This window comes from Gekko japonicus, unplaced genomic scaffold, assembly GCF_001447785.1.
Source record: "Gekko japonicus isolate JY-2015 unplaced genomic scaffold, Gekko_japonicus_V1.1 scaffold968, whole genome shotgun sequence".
Lineage (NCBI taxonomy): Eukaryota > Metazoa > Chordata > Lepidosauria > Squamata > Gekkonidae > Gekko > Gekko japonicus.
In genome coordinates this window covers 605,746-620,793 of record NW_015174872.1, presented here as the reverse complement: position 1 = coordinate 620,793, position 15,048 = coordinate 605,746, and the positions used below count along the sequence as shown (strand labels likewise).

The following is a 15,048-nucleotide window of genomic DNA, read 5'->3' as shown; positions in this document are numbered from 1 at the left end:
TCCATGAATATAAGCAGGGCTCTGATCCTGCAAGTTTGTCTTAGTTTTGAGCTGAAACCATTTAATAAACATGAGCTAATCACTCTACGCATCTGAACCCAGTATATTTCAGTAACCATGACTAGTAAAATCAGTTCTTTAACTGCAACTTCAGATCATGAGTTGGAGGCAATAGCCAGTTTTACTAAGCCACCGAATGCTCACTGTGCATCTCATAACAAACTCGGCCTACTGGAAACCTGGGAAGGGAAAAGGCAAGCCGTACACAAAAGTACAAGTCCATGGTTCATTCCTATGGCTCAGAGATTGGCCTGCAATAAGCCACAGGATATGTGTAAAAAATAGGTTAGCTTGCAAATGACAATTTAAAAGAACTCAAACAGCTGTGGTATAAAGGATTTTATTGCTTAAAAATAGCAATTGTGCATAGAGCAAACACAGAAGTAGGTAAATATTAAGGATTTTACATTTTCTTATACATCTTTGATACTAACAGGGAATGTATTTGCAACTTTTAAAAGAATTAATTTTTTCTGCTTTAGAATTACCCGATGTTTACAGCAGTTTGCATCAATTTACTATTTCAGTTGTTTACTCATCTTTCAAGTACTTTTCCAGTACTACCTTATTAATTTTGGAGTCCATAGCTGTTAAAACACCCAGATGACCAGTATATTAGTCACTATTACAGGTTGACTAAATACAACCCAAGGCTTCACTCCACAATCTTTTATTGGGCAGCCAGATGTGATGGAGGCATTCACATGTGATTACACTTACGGTAAGTCCATCCTTTCATGAATAAAGTAGGCGGTGTTTACTTTTAAAAAACAAATATGAAGCACATTGGCAAGCCAGAACCTAAACCCTCCCCCATCCATTGGAGGTGTGGGGTAAAGCAGGACAGACATGGTTTTGCTTCTTTGGCTTGTGGGCCCTGTTTTTCTTCAAGTCAATCCCCTTGATTTAGATGTGAATGGGTAGACATGGGTAAAAATACACATGAATCTGACCCTTAAACATGGTACTGTACCATTGCTCAAACTAGCACCCCGAATACACACAAAGCAAGTCCCATTTAATTAAACAGAAAACTCAAATGTGGCTTAAAATCACACCCAAGCCTAAACCAAGTTTACTTCATTTTAATTAACTTACGTATGCCGGCCTTGGAGATACAAGGCTGTTTCCAGACCAGCTGTCTTGTCCATCTTAACATTTGATTTTGAAATCATGCTGGGGAACACAAGCCATCCAGTACACACACCTTGTGGAGTCATGGAGAAAGGATGGGATAAAGCACCAAGCACTGCCATTTGGAAAGTCACCAAACACCACTGGATCTAGGTACTTCATTAGTAAGTCCCAGTAGCTCATATGGTTATTCCACATTGATGTTGCAAAACACTAATTAACACTCTTTTTTTCTGTAGCAGACTTGTATTGCATTGCCTTTCCATGAACATATTTTAAATGCTAAATAAATAGGAGCCTCCTTTGCATTACATGAACAGATGTAAAACACTTTCACCTTAATTCAGCAAATCCAGGCTTCAGGAGAAAATCAAGCATCAGGCTACCAAAACTGTGGGGTGAGAATGGAGACCAAACCAATATGGGAAGTCCCAGCAGTATATGATGTATGAGACACCCAGAAACCACCCAAGGTGTAGGGGAGTCTCAGAAAAGACACCCATGGTCATTTAAATAAAGAATATGTCAAGAATATGTTGAATATGCAACCAATGTAAGGGTGTAGGTATTGTTGGTATGGGAGAGGATAAAAATGCAGACCTTTGGTAATTGGGCCCTGACCTGGATGGCCCAGTCTAGCCCAGTCTTGCTAGTTCTTGGAAGCTAAGCAGCATCAACCCTAATTAGTACTTGGATGGGAGACCACCAAAGAATTCCAGGGTCATGAAACAAAGGCAGGCAATGGCAAACCATCTCTGTTCATCTCTTGCTGTGAAAACTCTACAGGGTTGCCATAAATCGACTGCCACTTGGTGGTGCTTCTCTCTCTCTCTCACACACACACAGTGGGGCCAGGACACTAGAAGCTCTCCCACTGTTGCCCCCCCAAGCACCAAGAATACAGAGCATCACTTGCCCCAGACTGAGAGTTCCTGTCTATACCTTGTGGCTAATAGCCATTGATGGACTTCTGCTCCATATGCTTATCTATTTCCCTCTTGAAGCTGTCCATGCTTGTAGCTGCTGCCACCTCCTGTGGCAGTGAATTCCATGTGTTAATCACTCTAGATCTGGACATAGATCTGAAGGAATGGGGGAGATTAGACTGACAGTAAAGCTCTATCAGACTGAGGAAGACCTGAGCTTTCACCAACCTTAGCAGCTAACCAAGTACAGCAGTTGATAGATAGGTGGTCAGATTAATTGTATCTGAATTAGTCTAGAAGCTTGGATAAGTATTAGATCTACTACAGGAAGATTCTCTAAGAACTAAATTGTGCAGTGAACAAACAATAAGGAGTGCTATGAAAATAAAGTGTTGATCTAGTAACGCGAGAACTGAAAGGAAAATGTACTTTAAATAGAACTGCTACAGCAACACACGCATTTAAATATAATTTAACAAAAAAAGTATAATTTAATTTCATTTAGCTCTGAAATTATATCAGTAGAAATACCTTGTCCTGCTTTGGGAACAGTGAGGAACACTGATGCCAGCTGCAATACCTTAGCTGAGCTTTTGTTTGCTCTTCCTGCATATATCTTGTGGGCAGGAGAGAGGCATGAGCTCTTGGGTGTGAACTAAAGGGCAAGAGCCAAGGGGCTCTTGCGGTACAGGCCATATGAGCTCAGCTTGCCCAGCTTCCAGTTTTAGACACAAGTTTCTTGAGCACAGACAAACCTTAAACCCAATAGCTCGGAACTACTTTGACTAAGAGCGCGATCATATGCACAATTAGCCACGCCATAGGCGTGAATGCCGGGCCGATTTAAAGGGCACAATCAGACACATCTGGGAAGCACCTCGCACCCGTTGGCAACCCGTTTTGCTCTGCCGCAGAAGCGGAGCAAAGACACTAGGGAAAGTCCTGTAGCAAATAGGTTGCTACGGCCACGGAGGTCTTTCCCATCTGATCGCTCTAGCACGCTCTCATGGCGTCAGGATGGTCTGATCAGGCCATCCCGACTCCATGCCGTTGTTTCCCCCCCCTTCTCAGTACGCGCATCATCACACACTCCATAGGGAGCCCTCAGTGCTGAGAGGCGATTCATCGATTCCCCATTTAAGCACATTGGGAACTAACGGCCAACTCTCCCCCCCCCCGACTCACCCGCTTGTTGCATCTGATCACAGTGGCAGCATGCCCCCGTAGCTTCAAACGATTGTGTGATCATGCAACTGCGGGTCAAATTCCTCCGGGGGAAATAGCCTCTCTTCCCCCCACGTTATCTCGTGCGCGTGACCACCACCTATGTTTCATGCACAGCAAGTTACAAAACACATCAAATCCCATAAATAAATCTTTATAGTAATTCATAAGATTTTTCCACAATTTTTTAAAAAGTGGAGTAATGTCTATAGAGGAGTTCACTAAGAGACACCAGGACAGACAATCCTGTGAACTAAGCAGCTTTAAAGACCTGCATTCTCAAGTCTCAATTAAATATCCAAATGCAACAGTAGTCTTTTGTATCAGCATAGTAGTTCCATCTCTCATAGGCTACAAAAGTGCTATTTTCAAATCCATAAATAACTGACACAAAGTACAGGACTGAATTGTTGTCATTCTAGACATGATTCTGATTTGTGGATATCTCTTCACTGCAGTTTCCAAATGAATAAATGATAGTTTCAGCTAGCTACAAGTTATTTTGTATCCTAACCAAAGCCTCTTATGAAACTAGTTGTCTGGACCCAACAAAGACAGGCTTCTGCCCGAATCACTTGCTGAACTGCAAATGCTGGGTGTAAATTTGTTGTGAATTGGTAAAATAGACATTGGACTGCAGATTCTATTTGCACTGCATCTCAAGATGCATTCAAATGTGTGGCTCTGTCCACATTCTAGCACAACTAGTCAGGTCTAGGTAACTTTTGAAAGTGCAAGTAGAGCAGCTTTGAGAAATCATGAATGTGAATACTTCAGGTTTAGTCAACAGTATTGATCAATTTATGATTTTTGGCAGCAAAGAGGAATTTTTTCCTTGCTTGCAAGGAGATGGGAGAAATGGATCAGACCACTTAAGATTGTAAAGTCTGTCTTTCAATGAACCTTCACAAGAAAAACTCCATGCAAATGGAAAACTAGCACAACAGGAAGAAAGCTTCTACTCCCTCACTTTGTTTGCTGTGATGGTTTTTTGTTTGCAGAGGGTTAAAACTAAAGCATTCCACAAAATGTGACTCCACACCTGCATTCTGAAGTGGTACAGTCCATTCAACCACTTCTGTTCTCTGTTACTCCATTCTCCTGCAGGGAAGAACCAGACCCCAGACCCAGCAACTTTTCAGTGTACAGTTAGCTTGATACCGGAGGTTGTGCTTGTAGTGAAAATATTAATGCGGCAAGGAATGCATTGAAAAGTGAACATTATAACACAATGTACACATATAAAAATAATAGAGGCAGCATATTTGAAAGGCATTTACATTGTGCTCATAAATGTAAGCGAGTTTTGAAGGAAGCTCTCTTATTTTGCAGACATTAGCATATTTCTCAGAATATTATAGAGGGAATATTACTTTATTTTTAAGAGTAGTTTGGCTACTGCGATGCAAGCATGCAATCTATCAAGCACTGCGGCAGTATAATCTCTGTCTGAAATGAAGAATCACACACAATCAGTTTTTATTAAACTGGTTTTGTACAACATGTCTAGTTCCATTTGCTTAAATGCAGTAGATCTCAGCATGGCTTGAAGCCAAACCATACACCTGGATCATATTAGGAAGCCAAACATACACCTGGATCAAGGTAATAATAATAACAGCATCCCGTGATTAGAAACTGAAAGTGCACATCATGTTGCTAAGGCACTGCTGGGGTTAATCCTGTTTAAGGCGAAGATTTCCAAAGTGATCTGGTGGTACTGAAAGCTTAATTGGACTTTAACATTACAAAAATAAAAAAGTAACATCAGATATAATACATATTCTTGGGTGATCAGCCTGATCCCACCACCTTACCTGTTTCTAATCCAGATTGTATATTTCTAGCCAATTGGCAATAAATAATAGAGTAAGGCGCAATTTTCAAATTCCCTTTTGAGTTTTAAGGTCATTTCTCAAAAATCACCCGACTCTTATATCTGTAAATACTAGGGGTAAATGCTAAATGGCAACACTTTGTATTTGCTAACACAGAAGTTTGCTATTCTCAAAATTTCCACCGACATGGTACTTATCAGGTATCAGCATGTGGAACTAATAATATTTACCATACTAAAATGCTAACTATGCCATCTTGTGATGATTTTATCACATCAAGCATGAAACATGAAAAATGGCCTTAGTTGTATATAATGCAACCAAAAATGACCTGTGAAGATTCAATATACTACTGCCTTAGGGAAGACAATGGTATAAAGGTCTGGAAAATGTTTTTAGCTCCCTTTAAAAGTGGCGGCTGACCCATCTCGAACTGTATCATTACAAAAAAAATATCACCATTTCAGTTACCATGTTGTTATTTAACACCTGTATTCACTTGAACAAAGCAGCTACAGGAAGAACAGGCATGACCTGTTATTTTACTTCCTGGGTTTCTTATTCCCAGTCATGACAAAATAATTATCATCTTGTTTAGTCTTCAAAGTAGTACCTTTTAAACCACCAGGCGTTCCTTTAACAGTTGCAGTTGGGGCCTTTGCTTTTAAAGGAGGATTCTTATTAGCTGGATCATGGATTTTATTACTCTTCTGGGAGGCTTTAAATGACGACTGATTATTGGTGGCAGCCTGCATTGTCTTCTTCCCGGTCTCAGCTATGGTTGATGTCTGGGGAAGACGCACAACCGACAGCGGAGTACGCCCAGGACATTTTGAGGTGTCAGATCCTACATGAGGTCTTGCTCTGTTACTTTGAACCTTTCCATTGGCTGAAGACTGGCTGCTCACAAGTGAAGATACAGTTTTACCTCTTGTTTTTATAGCAGATGTTGACTGTGATGATTTATCTGCCATAAGTGAGGAGGCTGAACCTAGTTGTTTGGGACTAGCAGCAGTTCTGATGTTTTTGGCTTGGTTAGTTTCTAGCATGCCTCTTTGTGATGGTAAAGTTGGAGAGGTAGGTTTAGAAGCAGATTTTGCAGAAGAGTGTTGAGAGCATGCTGGGCTAGGGACACGAAGATTTCTCTTAGTTGGCGCTGCATGTTTCTCAAGAGGTGGCTTAGGTTTGGCACTTTGCCCAGCTTTGCTGTTAGATGGAACACAGTCTTGTTTGGAGGTCACTTTTTTAGTTGTCCCAGGAAGCCCAGAAAGTTTACTTGCTGAACAAGAAAGAACTGGGTGAGATATGGCTGGAGAATTGTGGAAATGAGCAGGTTTGACTGATGACAAAATATGTTTCGGAAGCAATTCTGAAGAAGCCGTAGCAGTTTTTAGTAAGGCAGATGAAGAACATTTATTTGTAGGTTGCACACATTTTGAAATACATGCAGATTTATGAGCAGGATATGGTGATTTTTTTAAAGTAACAGTGGAAGACTTAGAAGATGGCTGGCTGTTATTTACTGAAGGCCCTTTTGACTGGGGATTGGCCAATGCCACTTTGGTTGAAGAAGGTGTGTGCGCTGTTGCTTTTGAGGAAGACTTAGCTACTGCCTGCTTCCTATGAGGTACATGAGAGTTCTTTGGAACTGAAGCAGTAGAGGGCTTTGAATTTTGCTTCTTATATGTATCAACAGCTGATATGGGATTCATGAGAGGTGGTTGTGGGGTTCTGGCAGATGAATCAGGAACCATCTCACTAGACACACCTTTTTGAAATGCTAAAATTTTTTGTTCCAATGTTGCAAACTGCAGCACTCGGCAAGGGTCGTATTTAAGAAGGAAACCTTGAAGAGTATCCCAGCCTCCACCGACACGTACCATCACGTGCTTGCCATGTAGCATCTAGCAGGGAAAGGGAGAGAAAAGGATAGTAGAATATTTGCTTAAGTGCTACAATTTATAACCAATATATTTTGGTGATTATAAAACCCTCAGATGCTGCTTTTCCTGGGATCTTATGATATGTTTCTTCAGCCATCTTCAGCCAACTTCCCCCCAAAGTTACACAGATATCCCACTCTGGCCCTGAAGACCGCATCACACATCCTATGTAGGCAGCGGAGAACAGGTATAAGCAGCTAACAATTACTGATGCAGATCAGTTATGCTGAAGCTTCGCCTACCAGCAGGAAACAGGAACATTCCTCCCATTCAGTGAAGAGCTTGGGAGGACAAGGTCACCAGGATGATGTATGCATGAATGAAATTAAGTGTGTCTTAACAACTCTTGCAGGGGCACTGAACACGACAAAGCCAAACATTTTGAGAAACTGCACTTACTCGAATGAAGAGTATTCTGTCTCCCAATCTATAGCGTCCTTCAGATAAATACTCAATTGAAAATCTATGAGAGCAACTGCAAGGAGGATCTTCAGCAATGTGCTTAACCTGCATTGTAGAAGATTGTGTGTTACTGCATTGTTTTTAAAACAAAAACTCAAAGATGGATTTCCTATTTTTCTATAAAAATTATTTCACAGAAAGCAAAGTAATGTTCATTTCAACATGATTTTCCTTTCCTTCTGCATCAGGAATCCCGAGTTACCCAAATAGGCAGTCTCCTAATTAGTTGGGGGAATTAGCTTTAAGGAGACAGGACAAGAGGGGGTAACTGGGATTCTCCAGCTATGTTTATGGGGATTTTGGCCTTATGAGAACTCTTGAAATAAACCAGGCAGATGTTCAACAGGAAAAGTTTTTATTTTAAAAAATAGAAATGAGCAAAAACATACTTATACAAACAGAAAACACATACAGAGCTAGCTAAGAGGGAGGAGAGGAGAGAAAGATCTTAGGGAAGGATCATAACTACCAGTCTCAAGGAAAGGTCCAGTGTTTCGTGAGGAGAAGACAGCCCAGCAAACTGGGGGTGTATGTGGAGAATCCAAGGCACACATACATGCTGTTGGGAAGTAGAGTGCTTCTGATACAGGGCTATATACTCTGGTGGGTATAACGCATTTGCCAGAAAATAACTTAATGGGCTTTTCTGAGGTGGACAATGATGAGTGAGAGGTTTGATGACCCTACAAGTACCCTGCAGGAAGGGCTAATGGATTAGGTGAATAGTGGGAGGGCTTTTAGTGTCCTGGCCCCACTGCTGGACCTCCTGATGGCACCTGGTATTTTTGGCCACTGTGTGACAGAGTGTTGGACTAGATGGGCCATTGGCCTGATCCAACATTGGATTTTCTTATCTTCTTAACTAAGCGTTGCTTAACTGTCACTTAATTAGGGTAAATGGGTGCAGAGGAAGCAAGGTTGGACTTGAATGGGATTAGTCCAAGGGTGACTCAATAGGTTTTGGGAGACCCATTGTCCTAAACTGTGCATCCCTCCGGGGTACGGAGGAGACAGTAGACAGTCCGTCACTCTGACTCATCTTCCAAAATACTTGCCCAAGCTTGTTCCTGACTAGCATCAATTTTGTTTCATTTCCAGCCAGGCAGTGTCCTGCACTTATGATTTTGGGGGTTTTATTTTAAGAAGAGTGTTTCTGCATCTATAAGCTAGAAACTGCCCCTCTGTGGGAGGAGGGGTCTGACCGCTAACACCACATCCTTAAAAAGCTCATTCAATGATTTTTAGTAACTACTGTATAGTTCACATAAGAGCATTTCATTTTTCTCTTTCTGCATTTTAATTTACTTTTCCTTGATAATTAGTTGGACAATGAAGAAGCTGAAAGGAAGAAAGTTGATTCCTTTGAAATGTGTTAGAGGAGAGTTTTATGAATATTGTAGACTGCCAAACACAAATAAGTGGGTTCTAAATCAAATCAAACTTGAACTCTCCCTAGAACTAAAATGACTAAACTGAGGCTATCATACTTTGATCACATTATGAGAAGACAAGAGTCACTGGAAAAGACCATAATGCTAAGAAAAGATGAAGGCAGTAGGAAAAGACAACCCAACATGAGATGGATTGACTCAGTAAAAAAAGCCATGGGACTCAGTAGGGTTGCCAAGTCTGGGTTGGAAAATACCTGGAGACTTTGGGGGTGGGTCCAGGAGAGGGAGGGGTTTTGGGAGGGGAGGGGCCTCAGCATGGCACAGTGCCACAGAGTCCACCCTTCAAAGCAGCCATTTTCTCCAGGGGAGCTGATCTCTGTCAGCTGGAGATTCGTTATAAAAGTGGGAGATCTCCAGTCCCCACCTGGAGGCTGGCAACCCTAGGACTTAGTTTGCAAGAGCTGAGTAAGTCTGTTAATGGTAGGATGTTTTGTAGAACAACTGTTCATTGGTTTGCCATAAGCGACCTGACAGCATGTAACACACACAGTTGGGACATTATGACTCAAATCTTAGGAAAAGTATTAAGTTCAAAAAGATCTAAGGATCTAGCAGTGCACATGACTGAAGCCTATTTAGGAATAATTCTGTGGTGTTGCACAACTAGATTATTAGTAAAGTGAGATTATTGGATAACAACATATTAATGGTCCGATAACCAAACAGAACTAATAAACTTTGAAGCTGTTTCTTAAGAGTAGAACACTAAATCTGTTGCTGTATGCATTTATCTTGTTCCCAGTGCATTTAAGTAATACCATTTACTGGCTGTTTAACGTGTCATGTTTAATATTGTGCTTTGTTCAGATTTCTGCTTTGTTTCGGGTTTTTGCAATCCCAGTCCTATTTCATTGCTTTTTTTATATCTCATCTATTGATTGCATTGATTTACATTGTGTAATCCACCTTGTGTCTCAGCGAGAAAGGTGGACTGTAAATAATGTGTGTGTGTACATGTGCTTCAATTGATCTCTAACATGAATATATAAGCATATTTGCTTATTCACTTCAGTGGAGGAGCATGTAATAGGTAGATAATTCAGTGAACAAATTTCCAGTTGATATAAATGAAATAATCTTTCAGAGTCTTCATAAAACAAAATATATGTGATGCTTACTGCTTCATGTAACTCTCCATGCTGACAACATGATTTGGGGGTGATGACAGAAGCTACAGGATCAGAAGACATTAGCAGAGTCTCTTCCAATTCAATTTCTTTCTCCAGTTTTACTAATACAGGTGGTTCCACTCCATATCTAAGGGAAAAGGAAAGAAGGTATGAACAAAGTACGAACATAAGAGTAGTCCTGCCGGAACAGACCAGCAGCCCATCTAGCATACCATCCTGTTTCATGAAAGGCCTACGGGCAGATCATGGGTTAAGTAACCTGCACAGCCAGTTTTCAGCCATTGAGAAAAAGTCTTTGCCAGGACTTCTTGACTTGTGTATCAGTATACTGTAGATGAGGGATCTCAGTATGTACATTGGCCAGCTGCAGATACTGACCCACAGACTGATGCCACTGGTGATGCCCCTTCTGTTGGGCATCAAACAGCAACTTGGAATTATGAGAAACTTTCAAAACCTATGACCAAATTTCAAAAGCCTGTGTCCTATTTTTTTATTTTTGGTTCTCAATTCATTACAATTACTTCATTCCCTGTTGGTTTTTACTGGGCTCATCATACTGATTTATGGTCTGGTGTAAGGATGGGCACAAACCAGCTCCCGAGCCAAAATTTGGCACGAACTTGGGCTGGCTCGAGCCCCCAAACATGTTTGGGGAAGGTGCCTTCCATGAACATTTCCCAGACTTTTATTTGGTTTGGCTGTTCGGGGCCATTTCAATCTAACAGTTGAACAGCATAGGGTCCACAGGTGAGCTGTTAGATTTAAATGGCTAGCAGCCATTTCAACTTAACAGCTGACAGGGTGCACCCACCCTGCTATTAGGTTAAAATTGTTGCAAAACATTTCACTGGTCATTTTCGCCTCCCCCCTCACTTTGAACCGGGGGCAGCAAAATGAACGGGTTAAATGGCCGCCAGCCATTTAACCCTTCCTGGGTGATCTGCCCGTTTCTCCTGGATGCAACAAGCCACCGGTGGGAGAAAAGGGAACTGAACTTGCCGGACTGGCTCAGTTTGGGTGGGGATCTTTTGGCTCAGTTTGGAGTTTGGTTCAGGGGCCACCCCAAACTGATTTTTTTTACATTCGTGCCTATCCCTAGTCTGGTGGGTTTAATTTCCTGAACTGGGATTTCTTACATGGGGCCTGAATCCCTGATGAAAACTTGGGAAATACATTGACTACACCCAATGCATTCAAATTGTCTAGCCAGAGAACTATATTAAGTACATACCTTGATACAATGCGACCAATTTCTAATAGACAGAGGTATACCTGTCTTGGATCCTTATGCAGGACTGTGAGAAAAATAAAGTGTCAATGGTTTGCTGTTATCATGAGCAGTTAACTTATGTTTAATAAAAGCCAGTTGCAGGTAAAAAATAGCAACAACTGAGAGAACTTAAAAAACAAGAAAAGATAGGAAAATGGTAAGGGAGGAGGGTGTAGTATACATCAACAGTTGCCACGCTCCCTGTCAGTAGAAAAATCTTAAAAGCTTATGTCCAACCCTGGTAATTTCCCACTTCAACACAACACTGCTTTATTTCCCCATCCAAAAATTATCAAATCCAGGCTAGGAGAAATTTAGTCTCTCTAATTAAACACTCTGCCAAGGATATACAAAGCATATACTTCTGACACAAAGTCTGCTACTATAAGTAATCTGTAGCTTTCTAAATACTTTGAGCTATGTGTAAGTTGCAACACTGAGCAAGCTTGGTGACAGATTCCTTGGGGGGAGGGGGATTCTAATGATAAATTTTGCCAATTCCATTTACTAGACAGAAATTGAAGCAGTCACCTTGCCTAGCACATCTATAGATTGTACTAATGAAAAATATTTGACAGGGGAAAATGAATAAAAATAAGCAGCTTGGAATGTGTCTGTTTCATCTAAAGATACTGGAATTCAACAAAAGTGAATGTATAGAATAGTAGTTACTGCCAATTGTTTGAAGTGCAAATCAATGGCTGCGAACTGAACTGTATAATCAGTCCTAGTTTAAAGAACAACCTTGTACTGCAAACAGTAAAAGCTGTGTCTCAACAAGTGCAAACATTTCACAATTGTTTAAGAAATATTTTTCATTCAAGGTTGGGAATATATGGGTGTGGATCATTTTAAAAAGACAGGCAATATTAAAGCCTTAATTAGCAGACACAATTGTGAATGACTTGTCTTAATGTGCAGTCAGAGATTTCATGAGTCTGGCAGGTGCTGGTTTCAAGTCCAGCCTGAAAACTGGAAGCAAGGAGTCCGCTCCTCCAGAGGCAAAACCCATGCAAAATCTATTACTTTGACAATGTGAATGCAGCTGAAGGAGTTAGCTCTAAATGTGTTTGACTGTTTTCATAACTACCTAGTTAGAAAAAAAACCCACAATTCATGTTTCTGATGCAAAATGTTAATGGCTAATAAGTTGCTGCCACTACAAGCCCAGAGGCCTTACTTGACTGTCTAGCTTAGCTGCCATGCTCTTCAAACATGTTATACAGAAAATGTCCATTGGGTGCGTCCAATTCCTGAAAGGTGTGGCACATTCTATACAGATGTCAGTGGTCCATGCACTAGACACAGTTTACTCAAGAACTCAACAAGAAAAAAAATTGTACAAGAACTGTTCCCAAGAGCATGGAAAACTATTAGGCAGTCAAGCATGGGTTTTAACATACCATAGTAACTATTGCGTCCTTCATATCCATCGCCCTTCATTATCAACAGAGTTTGACACCAATAAAAACAGCATCTCTCCTTATAATAATTGTGTTTTGGGGTGGCCCTTAGCCTATGGGGTGGTGAGGAAAGATGCGCTCCCTCAGCCATTGGGCCACCAGCTGCCATTCAGGACTCCTGGCGTCCCATTGGCTGGGGGGGAGGGAGGGACAAGGCTGGCCAGACCCTTGCGAACTGGGGACGGGTCCGACTGATGGCGCCGGCGGCAACCGGTTGGCGGGGAGAGAAGGGGATGGCCGCGCAGCACTTCCCTGTGCTGCTGCACCCTGACTCAGGGACACCGTGGGCACTTCTGCTGGGGTGGTGCCCCTGTCCTCGCCACCCTGGCAGCGTGCCCTGCCTCACCTCAGGATGGGGGGGAGGCCATGCCGTGCTTCCCGGGGCCGCCACGGCCTGGCCTGGGGACGCAGGGGGCAGTTCTTCGGGGAGACCGTTCGGCCTCCACCAGCTTTCCCTCTGCCGCCCTTGCTGGCCTGCCAGCGTGCCTGAGCCGCGGGGGGGGGGGGGGGGAGCCGCTGGAAGGGGAGGTGCTTTAAACCCCCTCCCCTTCCTTCTCGGCCCCGACTTCCTCGCAGCCATGTGAGGCCGAGCGCGCCGCTGGAAGGGGAGGCAGTTGACACCCGTCCCCTTTCTTCTCAGACCTGGCCGTCTCCCCTTCCCTGTCTGCGCTGGCTTCCTCAAGCTCCCTGCGTGCCAGCTGGTGGAGGGACCCTGCCTGTCTTTGCGGGAGGGGGACTCGTGCTGCCAGGGAAGGGGCCACGCCCGTCCACCCATGCTAGCGCCTGTGGCATTCCTGCCTACAATGGGCCTTCCTCCTAGTATATCATAATGGACCATTTATGCTAAAAACACTCAAAGCTGCTTCCTATTTGATAGAGCATGCCCCAGAGAGCCAGAGCAAGAAGCACTCTAAAGGTGCTATGGAAACATTTGACCTGGATCAAGTGGGAAATTTCACAGGTACGAACAAGTACAGAAAATCATATAACTATCCCTTTTGCTCCAGATAACTTCTTTTTGTCTCAAGACATGATCTACATTCTAAGTGTTACCCATTGGCTTTCAGGTCTGAAGCAGCTGAGTCTCATCCTGAGCCTTCGTCTTTCTTAGCAGAGCTGGGATCCAAAGCTCCCATCTATGTCTTGCTAGTATTTGTGTGCATGCACACACATTCAGTGCCATAGTGAATGGTCCAAGAAGTTTAAACATTGCAATTCGTCACCTCTCAGCTCAGGTTTTGAAAGTCTGCTACAATCAGCACATGCAAGCATTAACCAGACCAGTTGTTACATCTAAGTAATATATGGTGGCACATCTAATGCATTCAGTTCTATCTGAGTCAAAAAAATAGCCAGAAAATGCCTTATTGGTATTTATCGGCTATTCTTTCAGCTGGATATAGAGGGGGATTATCTCGTAAAACAGGACAGCTGCAGTTAAATGGCATTTATCAAGAATGCACACCCTTTAAACACCATTCTAGGTGAGGCTGCAGCTTCACAAATGCGTTTAAAGGGACCATGACACCGTTAAATGCCTTTGGCTTTATTATAGCCTATGAGGACCATTATAGTCAATAAGGAGGAATATATCTGGGGGATATGTGGGGGTCTGAGTGGCTGTTTTTTAGGTGGAGGCACCACATTTTCAGCATAGCTTCTGGGGCCTCTACTCAAAGGACCCCCCAAGTTTCAAAAAGATTAGGTCAGGGGTCCAGTTCTATGGGCCCCCAAAGAAGGTGCCCCTATCCTCCATTATTTCCAATGGAGGGGGGGGGGGACAGAAAAAAAAAGCAGGGACTGATATCAAACCAGACAGTCTCTGCAGTAGAAACTGAAAGGGGGGGGGGGCATTTTTGCAGAACCAGTGCCACTGTAGCAATGACAGCTCAACAAATCCAAGCAAGGGGTTTTGCAAGCCCAGCACAGTCAGTGCATGTACAGAGTGCCGAGCAGTACCAGTGCAATGTACTAATGCCCAACAAAACCCAGTGCCTTCCCTTAAATGCTTTCTTTTCCCCCTCCGTTGGAAACAGTGGAGGATGTGGGCATCTTCTCTGAGCACTATGTACATGCACAGGTTCTACTGAACACTTGGTATTTTTGCTGGCTTGCAACCACCACCCACCCCCCCTTCACCTCGC

General features: G+C 42.7%; 1 protein-coding gene across 1 annotated transcript in view; it reads right to left on the bottom strand.

The window, feature by feature from the left end:
* Positions 1-3,905: 3,905 nt before the first annotated feature.
* GAS2L3 (growth arrest specific 2 like 3) overlaps positions 3,906-15,048 on the bottom strand; it is a 26,524-nt gene continuing 15,381 nt past the window's right edge. Inside the window, exons 6-9 of the mRNA XM_015424814.1 lie at positions 11,403-11,466; positions 10,157-10,295; positions 7,525-7,632; positions 3,906-7,086 (exon numbers count right to left, since the gene is read on the bottom strand). Of these exons, the coding sequence (XP_015280300.1) occupies positions 5,725-7,086; positions 7,525-7,632; positions 10,157-10,295; positions 11,403-11,466 (1,673 nt within the window). The 3' untranslated portion in view covers positions 3,906-5,724. The remainder of the gene's footprint in view (positions 7,087-7,524; positions 7,633-10,156; positions 10,296-11,402; positions 11,467-15,048) is intronic.